Source organism: Chiroxiphia lanceolata, chromosome 20 (genome assembly GCF_009829145.1).
Source record: "Chiroxiphia lanceolata isolate bChiLan1 chromosome 20, bChiLan1.pri, whole genome shotgun sequence".
Classification (NCBI taxonomy): domain Eukaryota; kingdom Metazoa; phylum Chordata; class Aves; order Passeriformes; family Pipridae; genus Chiroxiphia; species Chiroxiphia lanceolata.
Window position 1 is genome coordinate 7366192 of NC_045656.1, and position 20920 is coordinate 7387111.

The window sequence follows — 20920 nt, forward strand, 5'->3', positions numbered from 1 at the left end:
GTTTTTCCTTCCTTTTGTAATGTGTTTCGGAAAAAAAAACCCCTAAATCTTTAGTAACGCAGATTCTTTTTATTCCCTGACGTTCACATTTGCTGGTAAGGAGGAAGAAAACTACAGAGAGGAGTCGGATCCTCGAACAAGGGCATCAGAACCCCAGTCTCCTCCCCAAGTATCTCGCCACAAGTCTCATTATCGCAACCGAGAGCACTTTGCTACCATACGCACAGCATCGCTGGTACGTGGAGGTTTGATTTGGATGGAGTTGTGTAGGGAGGGATGCTCTGAACCACAGCTCTGTGCAACTACTTAGAGCTTGCAGGATTTCATCAGCATGTGAGCTATCCTCGTTGACTGAGATACTATCACTGAAATAGTTTAGTGTCAGCTAATAAAGCATAAATGAGACACCTTGGCCAATGTAATTTGTGTATATTAAATAGTTTCAAACCCAATGTGCCCGGTAGAATGTAGGAAAGAATTTATAATAATAAGCTGGCTTTTATTTTCATGTGCGTATTATGAATATTTGTGTGTGTCTATATATCCACCCTCATTGCATTAGGCTAAAAGGCCATTATTTAGTACTAGCTTTATAACAATTGTACTGTTTTTCTGCTGGAGCCCATGTGAGCTTATCTTCTACAGCAGAATTGAGTTTTTAATCTGCTCTGCTGCCATTAGGATGTGTGCTTTTCTTTACAACAAAATCATATTTCTTTACTGAATCGTTTTCTTTTGTGGTTTGAAGACTGCTGAAAAGCAGATTAGGCAGCATTAACTTCCTTTGGCCCGATGTGGTTATCTTCCTAGGTGACAAGGCAAATGCAGGAACATGAACAAGACTCTGAGCTCCGAGAGCAGATGTCTGGCTATAAACGTATGAGACGGCAGCACCAGAAGCAACTGATGGCATTAGAGAATAAACTGAAGGCAGAGATGGACGAGCATCGCCTCAGGTTGGACAAAGATCTTGAAACACAGCGTAACAATTTTGCTGCAGAAATGGAAAAGCTAATTAAAAAGCACCAAGCAGCCATGGAGAAAGAGGTAGGAGGTTACTGCTTATCAGACCAGCCTGTGTTTGTCAGTTATGTTGAATTGTCCACTTCCCCTCACCAGTGATGGCAGTGAGCAGAGTCTCTTACATGTCTTGTGTTCAGGAGCCAAGCAAATTGCTAATTAGAAAAAGGCTGATAAATCACCTCCTTACACTAAGGGGTGATGTAACTAGAGGACAGGTATGTCCTTCACCACAGTGTGTTAACACTGAATATTAGAATACCGACCCCAGAAGAAACACTGTGAGGGTTTTCCCCTCCCTTGCCATGGATGTGCTGTCAATAACTGACTCCATCGAGTGTTGTGGAGGCAGATTAGCCTGCGGAGAAATGTGCCAGCTACACTTAAATGTTCACTGTCTAGTTGTGTATGGATATGGGAGTTTTATGCTTTTAAATAATTGATAATGAAGTGGTGCTGCCTACAGCAGTTATTATTGATTCTTTTTTCATCTCGAGTCTCTCAGTGGAGGGCTGAGGATATAGTTTATCATAAGGTGTTGACTTCGTTAGACAAGACTAGCTGAACAATAGGGCTGAGGGAATGAGGCACTGGAAAGGGACTCTGCTGGATGCTTTGATGGGATGGGGAATGAGGAGAGAGTGAGGGCAAGCTCCTGGGATTTTCACTTATCCAGAGTCATGGTGAGTATCGTGCTGACTGTACCATGAATTCTGGGTCTTGGTGCTGAAATGGAACACAAGCTGTAATCCATTGGGACTCAGACTGATTTGCTGCTGGCTTTGTTGTAGGCTAAAGTGATGGCCAATGAAGAAAAGAAGTTTCAACAGCATATTCAGGCCCAACAGAAAAAAGAATTGAACAGTTTCCTGGAGTCCCAGAAGAGAGAATATAAACTCCGTAAAGAGCAACTGAAAGAGGTAACTCATCTGTAATGACAAATGTGAATATAGTGCAGCGTGTGATACAGTGTGAGTGGTGAACATTCAGAAATAAAGATAACACTGTGCACCAGAGATCTTTCACAGGATTGCAGCAAGTTCTGCATTTCACGAGCAGAGTCTTGTTCATACTGTATTTGTTTCATATCTTTGACCTTAGAATAAGAGAGTTTATTTATTTATTGGCTCTTACATGTTTATCGTGAAAGCACTTACCTCTCCATTGTTTAATGTTGCTTTTTAGCCCAAAACATGCAAATTTGGCAATCTTAAGGAATGAAAGGATGTAGTCTATGAAAGGTCATGAGCATTTTTCTCATACATGACCTGCATTTTTTTTAGGGAAAATACCTGAAAAACACTATTTAATTTTAATGTAGAAAGTTGTGTAATTATTTAATAATCACTGCATTGTAGTGAAAATCAAGATCTCTGTGAAATGAAGAGAAACTGTAGAATCAAACTTCCTGATTCTTTTTGTGGACTGAAACTGTAAGGACTATAAATAATTTTTTTGAAAGAACCATTTAGTGCTCAACCATCGACTTGTGTGATGCAACTTTGGAACTTGCTCCAAAGGGGAATATTCCCAAACATAGACATTTCCCAGGAGAAAAAAAAGGCTAAAGAACAGCAGAGCCAAGAAAGATCTAACAAAGCCCATAGTAGTGTGGGCTCTTTATAATAACATAGAATCTTTTTCTAAGTGGGCAGTAGATCACAGAGCACCAAGAAACACTGAAGAAATACAGAGGAGTTCTGTCTCATACTTCAGTTGAAATGTATCACAACAAGTCTTAATTACTGCATGGATATCTCTAGTATGCAATTCAAGCAAGCAGAGTCTTTTGCCAAAGATACTTTAAGCTATGTACTGAGTGCAGTACAGATGTGGAGTTTCACCTGTGAACTTCATTATATTGTTTTCGTAAGTTATGGCATCTCAGTGAGTGTCTCTGCCTCAGTGAGTTACTGTAAAATGGATATGTGTTCTGATCAAGCAAGACACAAATTTTCAGATCTGCTTCATGTGGCTGGAGTTATGTTTGAACAACAGGATGTCAATGCTTTCCTCCTCCTTTAAGTCCTTTGGGAGCCTGTAAAAATGTCTGTTGGGCAGTATGGCAGGACCTCCAAGTGTTTTCAGTGGCAAGCCATCATTTTGATGTTTTGAGCTAATATATATGCCTGAAAACTGTGGATACAAACCAGCATTTTGGCCAGTTAAAACGACCAGTGCAAAAAAAAAGTTGTAGTTTAAATTTGCTTCTCTGTGAATTGTCTCCTGGAACACCCTTAGAATGTGATACAAAGCATTTTGTAGAGGCTGGGATGTTTCTCCAACCAGCTTTGGAGAAGAGAGAGTAGAACAGCTTTGAGGCATTGTTTATTAGTCAGGTCTGTCTAGTTGCTCACGACCAAGGAGGTTTGTGTGACTGTTTCACAATTGATTCCCTTGCTGTTATCAGGAGCTGAATGAAAACCAGAGCACTCCAAAGAAGGAGAAGCAGGAGTGGCTCTCCAAGCAGAAGGAGAACATCCAGCATTTCCAGGCAGAGGAAGAGGCCAACTTACTGAGGCGTCAGAGGCAATACTTGGAGCTGGAGTGTCGCCGCTTCAAGAGACGGATGCTCCTTGGACGCCATAACCTGGAGCAGGACCTGGTTCGGGAGGTAAGAGAACAGGCAGAGATGAGACCTGGAATCATGTGTGTGAAGTGCATCTCACAGGAGCACCTGCAGTCCAGCTCCAATCAAACGGAAGTGTTAGTTTCCACATCCAAAGTGTTTTGGTAAAACAATGGTTCGATGCTTTGAAATGCCATCTGGTAATCCCTGTGACATTTAGGGATCACGCGGCATCAAATGTTCAGATTAGTGCCCTATTGCAGGAGAATTGTTAGATCCAAAAAGTTATCAGACACAACAGTTACAGTCCTTTCCAGAAAATGCTTACTGTGAATCCTGTTGAGCATCTAGAACAGGAAGAAGAAAAGTGAAATGAGGAAGGAAAAATTACCGGTGGCGTTGCTGTCTGCTGCTGATAAGACGAAGAAACTCTGTGCTCTGTCCTCAAATGCCTTGGAAGGAGAGAAATGCCCTTGTGAACAAAGCGAAATGTCACTTTGTGAACGGAAATCCAAGTAAGTACAAAGAATCTAATAATTCCCTCTGTCCTCCTGTTAGGAGCTAAACAAAAGGCAGACACAGAAGGACCTGGAGCATGCCATGCTGCTGCGTCAGCACGAGTCCATGCAGGAGCTGGAGTTCCGCCATCTCAGTACCATCCAGAAGATGCGCTGTGAGCTGATCCGACTCCAGCACCAGACCGAGCTCACCAACCAGCTGGAATACAACAAGCGCCGGGAGCGGGAGCTGAGGCGTAAGCACGTCATGGAGGTCCGGCAGCAGCCCAAGAGCCTGAAGGTACTAAGGGATGTGGGAACTCTGGGTGCGAGCTGGTGGTGGTGGAAGAGGGGTCTGTTACAGCTCAGTTCTTGTTTGCACTGTGGGCAGGGCCAAGGTACTTGGAAGCTGGTTAGTTTGAAAGGTGTCTGCAAGCACCACAGCAGGGGTGATCAGGGTTGCAGTGTATTGCAAGCAGGCCACAGCAGCACTATTCCTTCCGTTTATTTGGAAAGCTCTTCTCAGCAATGTCCCTCCCTTTTTGGGGTATTTAAAATGCATTTAATCTTTGCACTACCCTTTCCCCCCCTTTCTTCCTCCTACACCATTTTCTGATCCTCTTCTCCCCCATAGACAGGAATAAAATCTTTATTTTTCTGTAATGAAGCAGTGTAATTTAAAAACAAAACCCAAAAGCTTTTGTGTTGCTGTGTGCATCAAAATGAACTGCACTATCAGGCTTGGCTAACTCACCTGGTTACTGTTTTTATATTAAGGCTGACATAGTAGCAAGTGGGGGGGAGGGGGAAGAGAGAGACACCAGCCAAGTGCAGTGTCCTCAGGAAGCTCCTGGTACTGACCTTTGCTGTGTTGTCTCTCCTGGGTTTCTCATGCTGCCCTTGTAGCTGTGGTGGCTGACCAGAACTATGAGGCCTCTGTAATTGAGGCTTTTAGTGTTTTCATTGTAAGCCTTCACTTCATCCAAAGAAGTCCAGTGGTTTATTCTGAAGTGTCTGAGAAGGGAGTATAAGGCCTTTCACAAAGCTGCCTGGTACATTCCTTTGAGGAGGCAGACTTCTTCTCTCCACCCAGTGTTCAGCTGTGCCAGTAAAAAAACGAGTGTATGGCATACTGAACATGGGGTTTCTTTTTTGTTCTAGGTCTTTCCTCTTCATATTTCCCATCTGATTTAGTTTTTCACCACCTGCAAATTACCCTTTTTACAGAGAAAATAACCAACTTGAAAATAAAACTTCAGAAGAGAAAAAATTACACCTGATTTGTCAATATTAGAATAATATTAAATAGTGAAAACCTGGCTTGTAAGAACAAGGGACCATCTGATCGCTGTTGAGAATCTCCAAGGATATAGTGTATAAATAGCTGATGACTTCACAGGGAAGCTGTGCTGCACTCTGAGCTGAATAAAACTGAAGCAGCTGTATTAGGTTGATCCTTCTGAGATTAGCATGAATGGGTTCTGCCTCCCCAAGGTGATGCGGTGCAAACACGAGTGGGCAGCATGTCCGTTCTCCTTCCCTGGCTGCAGTCAGGACAGCAGGATCCGTGGTCTCTCTGGGCTGCAGGGACTTGGCTACCCTCTCACCTCTGCAGACTCTCCAACCTCTTCCCTTTTCCAGGGAGGACAGGGCTGGAGCGTTTTGCAGGGAGCATGGAAAGCTTGCACTTTGCTTTGCATGGCTGTTCTGTGATTAGTGAAGGATTTCAGGCTTGAGCTGTCAATCCTGCACCTTTGCGTACACACAGTGCTAATAATGCAGCCTGTGGACAACCGTTGGGTTTGTAGCACAATCCCCTCTTTATTGAGGCTGTTCTCTAGCATTAACTCCTTCTCCTGCTTCTGACTAATGCAGGCAAGTATTCTTAATTGAATAGATAATTTGACCATTTGTTCAGTTTCTCTCTCCAGCAACGTTTTCCCTCAAGGGCACGTTTCAGGCTTTCCCTTTGTTATTTAGTGAGGCCCTTTGTCCTGGAAGCAGGTTTTTAACGGTCAGTGTCTGTTCTGTGACAGCACCAGAAGGACCCATAGCTAGAATTCACCCTTCAGTGAAAACGGCTGTTATTATTTTGAGTGTGTTAATTGTGATGCAAATACCCTCTTGCTGGTATTTCACAATAATAGGTCAAAATGATCTTGTCAGAAGTCTGACTGGAAATCTTACCCCTCCCTTCTGTTTCCTGTTGTTAAAGCCTTTGGATTGGAAGCCTGTAAACAGAGTCTGGTGTCCAAGCAAGACTTCACAGAAAATGAGGACAAAATAGGTTGATAGTGTTTTGCTGTGACCAGGTCCCTGATGGGAATGTGTAACCTGCTGACACTTCCCTTAAGGGCAGGGAGAAATAACCTTAAAGGTTTCCTGGAGGGAAATATCTTCCTGTGAAATTTAGAAAGGTTAAAAGCAATGCATTCCTCTCTGTGATACGTGTTTTGGTTTGAATGAAACCCGTGTCTGTCCTGTTTTCTGCATCAGGCTAGCAAAGTGTTATTGTTCTTTTATGCAGCAAAGTGTGCTGGTATCTAAATTGGGCTGGATACCTTTCGAGGTGGCTTCAAGTGCTGTGCTTTCCACCTGCCCTGCTGAGTCTTGAGTTAATGCCAGGAGAAGCAGTGGAGGAGCTGATGTGAGGCATACACAGGTTCATATCCCAGAGCTCCTCCAGCTTCCTTGAAGGACAGGAATCTGGTTGTGTATTCTATTCCTGTCTCCAGTGCTTCAGGATTTGGCCATGGTGGCTAAGGGGAAGGCCCATAGTGTATACTGACTGCCTGGTGTCTGATTTTAGTAATTGGGGGTTATTTATTTATTTATTCTTACCATGGTGAACTTGACCATTTGTCAGTTAACCACCATTGCTCATCACTTCTGGGTTTTGCTTAGTTAGAAGTATCCTTGCCAGCCCTCCTGCAGAAACATACAGAGAACCCCAGAACACCCTCCTTTCCAGGGTCTTAACATCTTAGTAGATGTTAACCCTCACGAGCTGCTCGGGAGGCAGGTAAAAGGAAAAAAGTAATTAATTTCCTCAAGGTCCTACAGCAAAATCAGATCCTGATACCTTTTCCAGGACTGGTGTTTGTTAACCCTGTGTGCAATCACAGTTAAGTATCTAAACAATACAGAGGTGGTAGCAAGTGCAAAGGGAGGAAAACTCCATCTCCAGTAAGCCTCCAGTGGGACTGGGGAATTGTTTTGTTTGCTAGACTCACACAATACTAATGTTCTTGTGGTGTACATTTTTAAGCATCTAATATTTCCCAACCATTTTTGAGTTTATGAAAACCAGACTCTTAATATCAAGGGTTAGAATACATCTTAATTTCATCAAATCCTCAGTGGAAAAAGTGTCATTCTTTTTCCCTGTCCCTTCCCATGCACCAGATCTGCTGCTTTTCATAACATTAAATGCTGTTCATATATATGTGCCATACAAGCACAGTCATGTGTAAGTATGGCTTTTGGTGCTAATAAATATTAGTCCTGTCCCTCAAGAACTTTTCTTGAAAAGCAACACCCAGGACTGGATCCAGTCCAGTGACAAATGTGAGGCTCTTTGTGCAGAGACAGCTGTATTTAGGCTGGAGCTTTGTTATAAAAGTGTCTGTATTGTAATTGTTTCACACAGTAGCAATGTCAAAGCAGCTGCAGCAATAGTCATTGCCTCTTGTGTATTTTGCTTCCCTCCTTGCACTGTAGATGTTAATATACATTTGTGGATTCTTGAACTCATATCCTTAATGTAATCCTAAATATCCATTTGAATGGATATTTCGCTCATTTGAAACATGCTGGTTTTTTCTTTGTGTCCCCTCCATCTTTCCAGTCAAAAGAACTACAGATAAAGAAGCAGTTTCAGGATACATGCAAGATCCAAACCAGACAGTACAAAGCACTGAGAAACCATCTGCTGGAGACCACGCCAAAGAGTGAACATAAAGCTGTCCTCAAACGGCTCAAGGAGGAGCAGACCCGGAAGCTGGCTATCCTGGCTGAGCAGTATGATCACAGCATTAATGAAATGCTCTCTACACAAGCTGTGAGTCGCCTCCGAGGGACCCAGGGTTCCTCAGCCAAAGAGGGATGTTTGCATTTTAACGGCTCTGTATCCTGACAGCAGGCTTTCTGCTTCCTTGCTGCACATGCCATACCCTGCACAGTCCTTCCTCTGTGTTTAAAAAGCAGCATTCAAACGCAGAGGAAAGACACACTACCCTCCCCAGGCAGGCTGAAGCTGAAGCTGCTGTTGCAGAGATGCAAAGTGATGCATCTGTGTGGCCAGAGGACTGCTTTTGCATGAAATGTGGCAACATAAACATCCCTGTTAGAGCATCATTAAATAGTGTGCATCTGGCTGTCATAAGTCATTTAGCTTTTGATTTGTTGATATTACCAACCAAAACATGTCCCACTGGTGGAAGATGCTCATTGTGAGTCATGGAGGAGTCCAGAGTTTTGGCTGTAAATCTGACGGCAAAATGTTGTGAAAGTTCTGTGATTCCTTCTTTAAGGAATGACCACATGAGCAATGCTTCAAGTCCTTGCTACAACTGAATGTGCACTTTTCTTTGCACTTCCTGCATATTGCATCCTGCTCACGCTGCTTTCTACATCAATTTGATGCTGTGAGGCAGGGTAGCTGGCTTCATTTATGATGGGAAGGTTAAAAGTTCAGTGTCCTATTGCTTTTAGGTTTATTTCATTATATTCTTTTGCCCAAGTCCTGCATTGGCGGGACTGTGGTCTTAAGTCTCCTGTGTACAGGTAATTGGTTAATCCAGTTGAACAGAGCAAGAGAGCTTCTCTTTGCCTCTAGCAAAAGGAGAGCTGAGGATGTTTGCACCTCCAGCAGTCTGGTCTCTGCAGTGTGGATCTCGGTTCCTGAGGCGCCACTGCTCATCAGCATCACTTGCATCAGTGCTGTGGGCTCACTGTCACCAGTCTTTGTCACTATAGGTCCTCTGTTCAGCGAAGCGAAGTACAATAGAGACCAATTGTATTGCTGAGAAAACAATGTCCCATCCCATTCTCCCCCTCCCCGCGGTCCTTCCCTGGAGTGTCAGCAGTGGTTACCCCATGGTGAAACGTCTCTATTGTCTGTCCTTCCCAGCTGCGTTTGGATGAGGCGCAGGAAGCAGAGTGCCAGGTTTTGAAGATGCAGCTGCAGCAAGAATTGGAGCTGCTGAACGCATATCAGAGTAAAATCAAGATGCAGGCAGAAGCCCAGCATGATCGGGAGCTGCGTGATCTTGAACAGAGGGTATCCCTCCGTCGGGCCCTCCTTGAGCAGAAGGTAAAATGGGCATGTGAGCATCCTTAGCATGCTCCATATTTCAGATCTTAAATTGCACTTATCAGTGAGAGAGAAACTGCTTTTACCTTGCTGTATATAGTAACACAGATCATTTGGGTATTTGTCTCTCTGGGGTGAAAGCTCAGTGACACATAGACTAAACTTTTTGCCAGCTCAGCCCTCCTTCGTGAGCAACTTCTGGCTAGGATAGAACTGCCTGAAGTGTGCCAGAGGGAGCTGTGCCTCTCTGGGCAGAAGGGAAAGTGAACTGTTCTCTCTGAGCTGCAGATTAGCTTCCCTGGCTCAACAGAGAACAGACAGTAACAACCTAAAGCTGGGGCGGGGGCTTTGGGAATTAGCATAATATCAGTAGTAGGTCTTTGAGGAGAGGGAACAAAAGCTAAAATGTATTTGAGACTGTGTGTTTTGTGGTAATAATATTTTACTGCAGATCTACTCCATTTGTCAGTCTGTGGAGACCAGGCTGCAGCTTCCCTATGAAATTTTGTGTCTCTGGAGCAAACTGACGCAGCCAGAACCACAAGCATGGGGGACAGTTGCTCCTTGTTGAAGTTTGTTTTTCTATGCAGTGTCAGACATGTGGTGTGTATGGAAGCGTAAGTGGCCTAGACAAACTAAGGGAAGGGAAATGCATCAGTCAGTGAAAGGAAATACACAATCACCCTTCCTCCTGCAGTCCCTTTCCCCTTGGATTTGCCCTGTGGGTGCCAGCCATCACCATTCACACTACAGTTCCCAAGTTTGTTGACCAGCGATTATTAAATTAGGGCAATTACTCTGTGGCCTGGAGGTTCTTTACACATCAGTTCTCCCAGAGGCTAATGGATGGATACTGGGGTAGTCCACATAACACTGCTCCACCTCATGGCCAGCCGAGGGAGCATCCCCAAGGATACAGCACAGTCCTGTTCAGCTTTGGTCTCCTGCAAGTGGACACGACTCTGAAAACAGCTGAATTTGTGAAAGAAGAGTTCCCGTGTGACACTGACGTGTGCAATAGCTGTCTTTAGACACCATCGCTAGTTATTTTGGTCCCAGCTCCCGTCACAGCCTGGCATTTGAGCATGGATTTATGCTGGAGGTGCATTGCCCTCTGGTGGCATGAGCTGCTCTGGGAAAGAAGTGTGCCACAGTGAGCCAGTGCTTGTTCTGTGGGAGCAGAGTGTGTTGCAGATAGTGTTATGTTAAAAGTTGCAGTGAGGCCAGTGACTTAAGGAAACTCACATCAACCAGTAATAAAGTTGTAGACGTCTTTCATTGTGGACCAGGATTGAAGTCTCTGTGCATGGAAAGCCCATGTGGAGCATTTGGCATCAGTAATGGTGGTAGGAAGCTTGGCAATGCTATTGCATAGAGAGGAAAAAAAGGATAAAAATAAGACCTAGCATGATCTTTTGTGTGTTTGTATTCCTGTATTGCCTTAGAGTAGCAAAAAATTTGATGGGGCTTCAACTTCCATAGGTTCATTTGGCAGTACATGCAGTCCTGGCACATGCAAATCACAAAGTCATGGACCAGCAGTGAGACCTTGGTGGGGTTACAGTCACTTGGCAGCAACTCAGGGGAAAACATGTGGGTGCAAAGGCAGACACATCCTTCTTTTGCAGGGGTGTTTTTTGGGAGGAGAGGTGGTGTTCTGTTTTTGTAAGAATTAAGAGTTGAGAGTATTCTGGTGTGGGTCCCTCAGCGATGTCACCTGGTATTTGCTGGCATGTACTAACTGAAGCTGGCAGCCAGAGAAAGGGCAGGTATGTGCACAAGATGAGTGTCTGCATTTATATGCGCAAATAAATGTGTAGCCTGTGGCAAAGTCAGTCCCTGGTGTTCAATAATAAACCAGATTCCAGAAGTTAGTGTGTGCATAGGACTCTGCTTCTTTCTCAGCAGGCTACTCTTAATTTTTAGTGGTGCCCATCCCCATAACTCACCAGAGCATAAGTGTCCAGGCCTGGAACAAAGAGGGAGTAGCCAAACCCCATCCATGTGCAGCCTCCGAGTGCCAGAGGCTGAGGCACTGTACAAGCCATACCCTGATGCATTGTTGTTTGTGTTGCACCAGTAATGAGCATGTCCCAAGAGTGTCTTTAAAAGACTTCAGATTTACTCCTTTCCTTCCCACATGCCTCAGACACTTCATCTTCAGAGTCCTGCATCCCGAGGCCATTTGAGGGATGTCATTTTAGCACGGTGTCAGGCCTTTCAGTGAAGTTCAGTTGCACCAAGTCCTGTGTGTTACCCTGTCACAGAGCCTGAAAACAGTGACATGCTGAAGACATTGAAAAAGGAGAATTCTGCTTAGATAGCAGGAGTGGGGAAAAAAACAAGTGGAGCATTTTAAAGAGCTAATGTTAGAGAAGGCACCTTCTTCCTCTTCTGCCTTCATGGCTTTCAGCGGGAATAGTGAGCAAGGCTGCTCCATGCAGAGTCTGTCATTCACCTAGAGCTAAGAAACAGGCAAGTGGAGAAGGAGTTTCTGAAAGCCCCAAATGGCTCAGGAGATGACTCATGCTGGAGCAGATTGTTTCCGAAATTCCAGATGAAATCACTTTGCATATTCCCTGACTCAGGCAAGAGAGGGCTTACAAGTACAAGGCTCTGCCCAGTACCTTCAGCGCAGACCAAGATAACACCTCTTGGCCACATTGCTGCTGACAGCAGGGAGATGCCAGTAAGCTGTGCTGAAAGTCTTGGCTGCTGCTTTTTACCCATTTGCTCTTTTTCAACAAGGCCAAAAGTAGCTTTTTCAGTGCTGGCAAGAAGATAATGGTTCTTTGGTTTTCCACCTGACTGCAAAACTTCTAATAAGAAAGGCTTTCATCCCTGTCTGGTGGGTGTCAAGAGGCCATAACCCCGTGTTTTTGGTACTTAGAGTGCTGATGCCAGTGCCTCGACCAAAGTACTCTTGGAAACCAATTTGGAACAGTGTTATGGGGAAGAAATTGGAGTTGCCAGCTTGCATATCATCTAGCTAATAACCTGCCACACAACTCAAACAGCACTGCCTACGTCCTTCAGCCACACACCCTGAAGAAAGTACCAGGGTAGTGAAATATGAGAAGCCAAATTAGGAAAGGGGTGGATAGGAGGTGATAAATACATGAGCTAAGAAAATCTGGTCAGTGAACATTAGAGAGGAAGCTGAACGTGGGCTTGTGCATCCTGGAGAAAACAGTAGTCATCATCATCAGATTCAGCTACAAATGGTGAAGGTCACGTTAGGGCATTGGCAAGTGTTTGGCTGCACCTGAAGGTGCTTTCCCAGTAGGCTTCTATGGAAGCTGTAGACTTTGCTGTATCTTAAAAGATTAATCTATGTCAAGCTGTTGGTATGAGTGCAAACTTTTTGTATTCACCTCCCTAAAACTTGTATATTCACCAGGGAATGGAGACCAACACCCTCCAACTGGTGTTCAACACGCTTTGGGCTGTGCAGATCTGTGGGACTGAACCCTTCTGTGTTCAGAACGGGTCGCATGCCCATGGACATCTGATCTAGAGCCAGTCTCAATGACAAACACAGGAAGAAGGTCCCTCAGTAGCTGTTACAGGTCCTCCGGAGGCTGTGCCTGTCCTGCTGCTACAGACTGTCTCTTTTTTTCCTTCCTAGATTGAGGAGGAGATGCTGGCATTGCAGAACGAGCGTACTGAGCGGATACGAAGCCTGCTGGAGCGTCAAGCTCGCGAGATCGAAGCCTTTGACTCAGAAAGCATGAGGCTAGGTTTTAGTAATATGGTTCTTTCTAATCTCTCCCCCGAGGCGTTCAGCCACAGCTACCCGGGAGCTTCTGGCTGGTCCCACAATCCTACTGGGGGTGCAGGACCTCACTGGGGTCATCCCATGGGTGGCCCACCACAAGCTTGGGGCCATCCAATGCAAGGTGGACCCCAGCCATGGGGTCACCCCTCGGGGCCCATGCAGGGGGTACCTCGAAGTAGTGCTATAGGGGTCCGCAACAGCCCCCAGGCTCTGAGGCGGACAGCTTCTGGGGGACGGACGGAGCAGGGCATGAGCAGGAGCACAAGTGTTACTTCACAAATATCCAATGGTTCACACATGTCTTATACATAACTTAAACAATAACTGAGGGTGGCAATTCCACTGGAGCTGTCTGCCAACAGAAACTGCCTACAGACACCAGCCCAGCAGCCTCCTCAGTGCGGTGCTGACGTGTGGAAGCTGGGTGCACATGGAATATTGTATTCATTTTGTAAAGCATTACGTTTTGTGTTTACTAACTGGGATGTCATAGTATTTGGCTGCAGGGTTTGGGGGGGTGGTTTTTGGTTTTTTGTTTTGTTGTTGGTTTTTTTTTACTTTTTGGAGGGGTCTTGGGAGGGCATCTGAGAAATATATGCAATTAGTCAGAAGAGTTGGCTGGTGGTCGTCACACTGACAGGACAGAAGGGCCTCAGACTGCCCTCATCATGCCATCCATGTAGGAAGTCTGAGGGAGAATGGAGACCTCCTCCCATGTCCATAAATTTCGAACTGCCACCCTGCAAAAACCAGGCAAGCTGCCTTTAAACCAACATCCAGGGGAGGAACAGCTGGATCTTCTGTTCCATTTTTATTTGTCATCGAATTGGATAAATTTCTAGGGTATTGCCTCTGCCAAGAGGCATTTTTAAAGAATTGTAGATGAGGAAGAAGGGTGAGAAGAGAGGCCAAGAGACATCAGGGCTCATCAGGGCCCTTCTACCCAAGTGCCCGCTCGGTGTCATGAAAGAAGTGATGTTCTCTCAGAAGGCACTGGTCAGCTTCCCGAGAACTCTGTAGGTAAACCTGTCTGGAAGGAACAGGCTAGGAATGTTTGAAACTGTAAATCTGCTTTGGCACTCCCTGACTGTGCTGCTGGTAGCTCAGATGAGGTTGGGCAGAGGAGCGTAAGTAATGCACTTGTACAGCTAATACTGTGACATCTCATTTTAGCTAAGCATCAGAATAATTCTTGGAGCCCAGCGTAGTCCTTTTTGCTCCATTCAGAAATGTTTAGACTTTCAACCAATCAGTCTCAAATGCCAGAGGTATTTTGAAGGATGCCATAGTCACAAAATGCCATTGATCGGGTTTTTCATTATTACACTACATCCACCAATTTATTACCTTTTTGGCTTGTTGCAATTTCCTGTTTACATGTGGTGTGTAGCCAACTGTTGAAATGTTTAGTTGCCACGGCGTACCAGGAGGAGCTGAGCCAATGACTCTTTCCCAGCTGATGACTAACCCACATCACCACTGTAGATCTTGCTGCATGTGAGGCTCCTTTTTATTATTTTCATTGCTGCAATACTTCACAACTTTTACACTCCCTTGAGATGCTGTGATATTTTGGCAGCGTATCACACCATGTGAGAAGGCACTACTTCCAGAGGGCTCGTTGGAGCTGCTGTACTACTGAAAGAAAGCAAAGGAGGTTGTGAAATCCATACAGTGATAAGGGGTCAGGGAGTCTCATAACTGAATGACTTCGTGGCATCGTGTCATCCCTTCGTACTGGGAACCAGAGATGCCCCCATGCTCTCGTGCCAGTGCCAGGGTGGTCTGGGTCAGATAGGACTGTGGGAAGAGCAGGTAGATGAAATTTGGCTTGGGGCAAAGATTTCCGTCTTGGGGACTGACCAGCCAGGGTTCTTTGTAAATGTTTCTCCTTGCACACTAATCATCTTGAAGAAAACACTAGCTGCTAACTCTAGGATTTGCCTTTAATATGTTTATAGGGCTCAAAAGCGAGGTTTTCCGAATGTGTTTGTCCATGTGACATATTTATATAGTAAATACTCCGGTGTCTCGCTGCTGTTCAGTACTCGACAGGGCGACGTTCTTTCGTTAGCTGAGTTACCATCCACTCCCAATCCTTAACTCTCTGCCAGTGTCCGGTGAATCCAGCTGGGATTTCTAGCATCTTGACGTAGCATATCACTCTAACTGAAGATGGAAACTCTACCAAGATGTTTGAGCAGCCCCTCGGTAAGGAACTCTGTAGTACTAACAGTTGATGGAAGCCTGGGATGAGGCAGGGGTTCCATGGAGGTACCCTCTGGTCACCCCCTAGGGCAAGTGGTGGCTGTGAATTGTCCTGTCCTTTCCTCTGCTATGTTTTTATGTGGAATTGGATGTTTTGGGGTCATTCTTTTGCATTGCAGTGTTGTTGAAATGCAACAAAACTGATTTAGGAAAGGTACCTGTGTTTTCCTGGTGTTAGAAAGACAGAACCGAAATGAGAGGCCAAAACTGTTTTGGGGTTCACTGTGTGAGTGTGGAGGGTGTGCCCAGAGCATGGTGCTAACACAGCATTTTGAGTTCAGCTCCTCTATCCCAAACAGCAGCAGCAACAGCGGGGACAGGCTATACCTGCAAGTTCAGTGGGTTCATTCTTGCTTCTGTTATGGTTTGAATTTGGTCAAAGTCTCTGGCTTAAATTGAACTACTTAACAGAATTCTCTCAGCCCATCTCTTTGTGTAATGTCAAGCATGACTGAATGCTGAATCCAAATGATGGCTATCCCATATTGGCTTTTTTGTATTCAAAAAGAACTGTGTAGTAACCATTTTTACATGTATATCATGTGCAGACCTGGACTATTCCAACAAGTTAAGATTTTAATTAAAATAGTTTGCAAAAACTGATTCAGATCAACTGGTCTAAATGTGTGTGTCCCTGTGTGTACGTGGGGGAAGAAAAGCTGTCCAAAAAAAAAGCCTGATCTCAAGAGAAAACACCCCATTACGTAGCTGTAACCAGAGGGACTCAGGGTCAGGCTGTGCCTTGAAGGTATTTTAGGAGGCCCTTGGTGTTGAGAATTTTAATGTATCTCGGGCTTATTTCTGAGATACGTGAACAACTGTGCACTAGAGAAATGCAAACACTCTCTGAATCAGTTTGCAAACTCTATTTTTAAAAGACAAATTACTCCATATTATACTTGTTGCAGTCATGCCCTAACTTTGGTTTTAAAATTACTGTAATCTGTAAATTGTGGAAGCTACTCCAGTACCTCAGCAAAGATGTTCTCTTGCGTCTTTTATGTTTGTATTTAACACTGGGGAAACTCTTCTGTGTGGACTACTTTGCAAACTTTATTGCAGTATTTTCAAATCACCAGCTTGACCCCTGAAATCTCTTTCCTGTGGTTATTTTTCTCTCCCCTTTGCAAAGATCTAAGGTTCTGGTGTAGTTTACCCCAGAGATGGAAAAAACAGAGCAGCCAGCATTTTTACCTCTTTTCTGATTTGAATTTTCTTTGATTTTATTTAAAATCAGTGAAAGGGACCACATTTTCCTTGTTCTCCATGGTCCCAGGGAGCCAGCAGCCACCTCTCCCTTCCATGTTGAACTTTACATGCTTTCTTCCTCGGATGCAGCACTGAAATGGAGGCCACAGCCCTGTTTCACCTGCATTCCCTCCAAGCCTGCGAGCTTCAAAGAGGTTGAAGAACTAAATGTGGTGTGATACCAAACTTTCCACAGAAAAATTCCCTGCAGCCATTCCTTGCCTGGCTTGGGGCCAGGCTGGCATCGCTCTGTGTCCCACCCAGCCCTCCCACGCCAGAAGAACGTGCGTTGCACACTCGCTGTGACCTGCGCGGGGGTGCAGCCTGGGCGATCCCGGGGTGATGCTGTGTTGTTTTAACCCCCCCAGGGCCCCTCGCATCCAGGCTCCCCACCCCTCGACCCTGCTTACGTGCCATTTCTTGAGAGGCAATAAATCCTATCGTACCACTGTCTACCATTACTCTGTTGAATACGCACATCTCTCTGGATATATATATGGTATCTCATTTGTATATATTTATATACTCTGTACGTACGTGTGTGTGGATATAGGTGCACACACACCTCATGCTGTGCATTTCTGTCAGGGCACTTCAGTTCTGCTGTTCCTTAGCGCTCCTGTTCGTGAGCAAAAGCAACCCCTCAGCAGGGCTCTCAGGGCGAGGGCACGGACATGTGCAGAGGCTGTGCTGGGGCTGAGCACAGCCCAACACCCTCGCTGAGATACAGCCCTGCTAATTGCAGCTTGCTTTTTTCTGGGGTACGGGAGGGTAGGTGGCTGCTGCGGGTGTGCTGTGAAGGAGAGGAGGGAGCTCCCAGAGGGTACCAGAAAGTCAGAAGGCAGCAGAGAAGAAAACAAGAGGGTTTAGCGATAGGCAAGCAGTGGAGGCACTGTATGGATCTGCTGGGGAGGCGGCGAGTGGGCCGGTGAAGTGCTCAGCAGGCTGAGCTCAGAGTCCCCAACTGCGTCTCGCCATGAAAGATCACAAGCCCGGCACGGTCTTGGCACACTGCACCGGCACTGGCTTTTGGCATTCCTGAGTTCGAGCCGCCGCCAGCTCTGAACACCGTCTACCTTTGCCTGTGTCTGATACCTAGAGGTTGTTTGGTTATGTGGAGGGGCGAAAGAGAAGCTAAATTGGAAGATTTAAAATACATCTGTGTGTACAATATGCACGTGCATATATAGACACACAGATGCTCTTGGTCCTTTCTTTATTCTGCTTAGGCCTGTGTGCTCTGTCACTTGAGTCCAGCCAGCAGTGGATGGCCTTGTTCCTCTCCTGGGTGCTTGCTCTGCAGTTCTAGTAAATCTTGGCTCTGATCTTTCGTATAGTAGAGGGGTGAGTGCCATGCTGGACACCACCAGCTCCTCAAGCTGTGAAGACCCTTCTGACCCTCTCCTTTGTCCTCTGCAGACCCCATCTTAGGGAGGCATCTGGCAGTTTGCAGGATAGGTGGTTCTTGCAGGTGTCAGGTCACGTATTTACCCCCAGGGATGCCCTGCCAGCTCAGCAACATGCCAACCCCGGGCTCTCTTTGTGCTACCAGAAAATTTGGAGCAATTTTCCCCTCTGTCCCTTCTGGAAGGTCTCTTGCGAGTTTTTTAGGAGAGGCTCAGGTTTGGTTGGGCCAACCTTATGCTTTCCCAAGAAGTAGTGTTGTCTTTAGCTGTGCTCCTGCCTGTGGGATGTTCCCACCCCTGTGCTGGCCGGCAGCGAGCCCAGAGCCACGTGCCAAGGATGGAGGAGCGCTGGATGCCCCGACAGGGATGCCGGTTGCTGTCCCTCTGCTGTGTTTGTTTCAGTTTGCACTTTTACGAGTCGATTGAGCTGGAGTCCGGAGTCTGTTGAGAAATACGTGCAAGGCACCTTGGAGGGTTGTGGGTCACTGTTTACAGCCAGAAAATAAAAAAATCTGATAGATCTAGTGGTTCTAGTAAGCATCGCCCCACCGGGGAGTGATGGTGGCAGATAACCTGGATTCCTGTTGCACAACACAGTTCAGCCAGCTGAGCTGTGATGATGCTGCCTGCTGCATCCCTGCTCCCTTCTTTGGGGGAAGGAGAACCTTTTGTCAGCTAGAGAGGGACTTAGTAAATCGGATTTGCCGGCAAACAAGCACCTTAACCACCGAGCTGTGGGTCTTGATACTTGCACTTCACCTGAAGGCTCCCCGGGGGGAGGAAGGCAGTTTGGTACGTGACCATTGGCTCTGCACCTGCCTGGCATCCTCAAAACATCCTAAAGCCATGTCCTAGGGAAAACAGACCCCAATATCAGCTCCTGCTCTCCTTGCTTTCTCTGAGTACACACACTGAGTCCAGGAACCAGTAACCAGGAGGGCTGAGCGTTGCCCCCACGGATGTGAACAAACCCAGGGGGATCTTCCCCCCACCTCACCCCTCCGGCCCCTGCCCCGCTCCCCACCCTTGAGTACGGGTACCTCAGAACATGCACAGTTTGAATTTTCACGGACAATTAGTTTAATTATTGTCAGTGAAAAGAATTGTAATTATCTGTAAATATGTAGTTAACAAATTGACCTAGTTTCTGTATTTTTTAAGTTTTTGTACTAAAATTTATAGATACAGTATGTGCCAGCTAGCAGAAAGCTACTGTAATTGCCAGTCGTAGTTCAGCATGCACCTAATCCCTGAGACTTGTCCAGTGATGCTGTAAGGAATTTGTGCTTAAATATTTCGAGCTGGGGAGGCCAACAACCAGGGCTTTCGGCTTCCAGCCTTCGGCCGGGTTTTCCGTGTTGGCTGTGTGGAATCTCCTTCCCTTGGGCGTCGTGTGCCGTACGGAGGGCAGTGCGAGGGACAGAGCGGTGGCTTGGAGCTTGCTCTGGAGCTGAACTCAACAGGAACCGAGTTCAGGTTCTTTGCTGCAGTTTAATACCGGCTTGTTGACTATATTTTTCAACCTCTCTAGAAATGATGTTTTCCCCTTCCGACTGCTTTTGTCTTTAACCTGAGTTCATCTAAGTCTACTGGAGGAAAAAAACAAAACAAAAAAAGACTTTAATTTGAGATCGTTGCCTGCTTTTAGTGCCAGTATCACACATTTCTATGGCAACTCTGAGCTCAGCAGAGTGCAGAAATCAGTGCAGGGTTGTTGATGAGCTGAAGTCAGTGGCCGCTGCCTCTGCACAGCTCTGTCAGAGCCCAACTGTGGCCAGTGGCAGCCGCCAAGGGCAAGTTTGGGGGTGCAGTGTGGTGGCTTGTGGGGGTCCCAATGTCCCTGCCCTGCTGCAGTTGGCTTACACTGCAAGAGCTGCTGCTGAGTGAGGGGTGGGCTCCTAGAAATGGTCAGGACCTGTGCTCTGTGTCAGGTAGCAGAGGCAAGCCTGTGAGTTGAGAATAGCTGTGCTGAACATCCCAGGAAGCTGCGAGCAGAGGAGTTTGAGCGCCGGTGAGGCCGTGCTCTCCGGGTCTGGTTGTCCTGGAGGTTGTAGGGGATGGGAGCTTGTAAGGATTCAAGGATCAGAGAAGGAGAGGCAGACGTGCACGTACGGGTTTGGCTTCTGGCAAGCAAACCACCCGCTTTCTTTCTTCAGCTTTTCTTCCCTCCTAACCCCCCACAGCTCTTCCCCCTGCTTGCTTGGAACAGGATCATTTTTTTTTACCTGCCTAGAAACAGCTAAAAGATGGGGGGGCAGCCCTGATTGTAAATAATTAACGTTACAAAGTGAAGTGTGTATAACATAAAAAGTCTACAGCCCTTTGGTGACTTGTAAATGCTTGAGAAGGTTGTGGTAAAGATGTGGAGGGGCCAAGGACCTGCCCGGCCCTGCAGCCATTGCTGCCCCACCGCCACCGCGGGGCCGGCAGGATGGGATGGGGGGACCACCCTGTGCCCCTCGGCCATGGGACCCCCCCCTCGGTGTAGTGGATGGGAGGGTAGCGTAACGTGTGTAATACGGATAGGAGAAGCTGTGTGAGGTGTGTATAGTGTATATTTTTTAAAAATAGCTTGCTTGTATTGTGAAGATTTTAAAGACAAACTTGAGAATTCTAGCCTAACTATTAACACAAGTTTAACATCAGTTACCCCACTGGGTTCAGAGCCTCTTGAATGTATATTCCTTTTTGTAACCTAAATGACCTATTCTTCTACCAGTCAGCCAGACATCCTATTTATATTTTTAATTTTATATATTACTTTCAATTTGTTTTCATTATTTCCAGCATGTTTCTGGGTTTGGGTTTTTTGTTTGTTTG

The 20920-nt window shown here is 46.0% G+C and overlaps 1 protein-coding gene across 3 annotated transcripts in view; it reads left to right on the top strand.

Annotated features, from left to right (window-relative positions):
- TAOK1 (TAO kinase 1) overlaps positions 1 to 16165 on the top strand; it is a 65320-nt gene extending 49155 nt beyond the window's left edge. Inside the window, exons 13-20 of one of the 3 annotated variants that reach the window (XM_032707733.1) lie at positions 101 to 235; positions 811 to 1047; positions 1812 to 1940; positions 3431 to 3634; positions 4148 to 4387; positions 7934 to 8146; positions 9218 to 9400; positions 13029 to 16165. In XM_032707733.1, the coding sequence (XP_032563624.1) occupies positions 101 to 235; positions 811 to 1047; positions 1812 to 1940; positions 3431 to 3634; positions 4148 to 4387; positions 7934 to 8146; positions 9218 to 9400; positions 13029 to 13490 (1803 nt within the window). In that variant the 3' untranslated portion in view covers positions 13491 to 16165. The remainder of the gene's footprint in view (positions 1 to 100; positions 236 to 810; positions 1048 to 1811; positions 1941 to 3430; positions 3635 to 4147; positions 4388 to 7933; positions 8147 to 9217; positions 9401 to 13028) is intronic. The other 2 variants (XM_032707734.1, XM_032707735.1) reach the window with 2 other exon arrangements.
- Positions 16166 to 20920: the final 4755 nt, after the last annotated feature.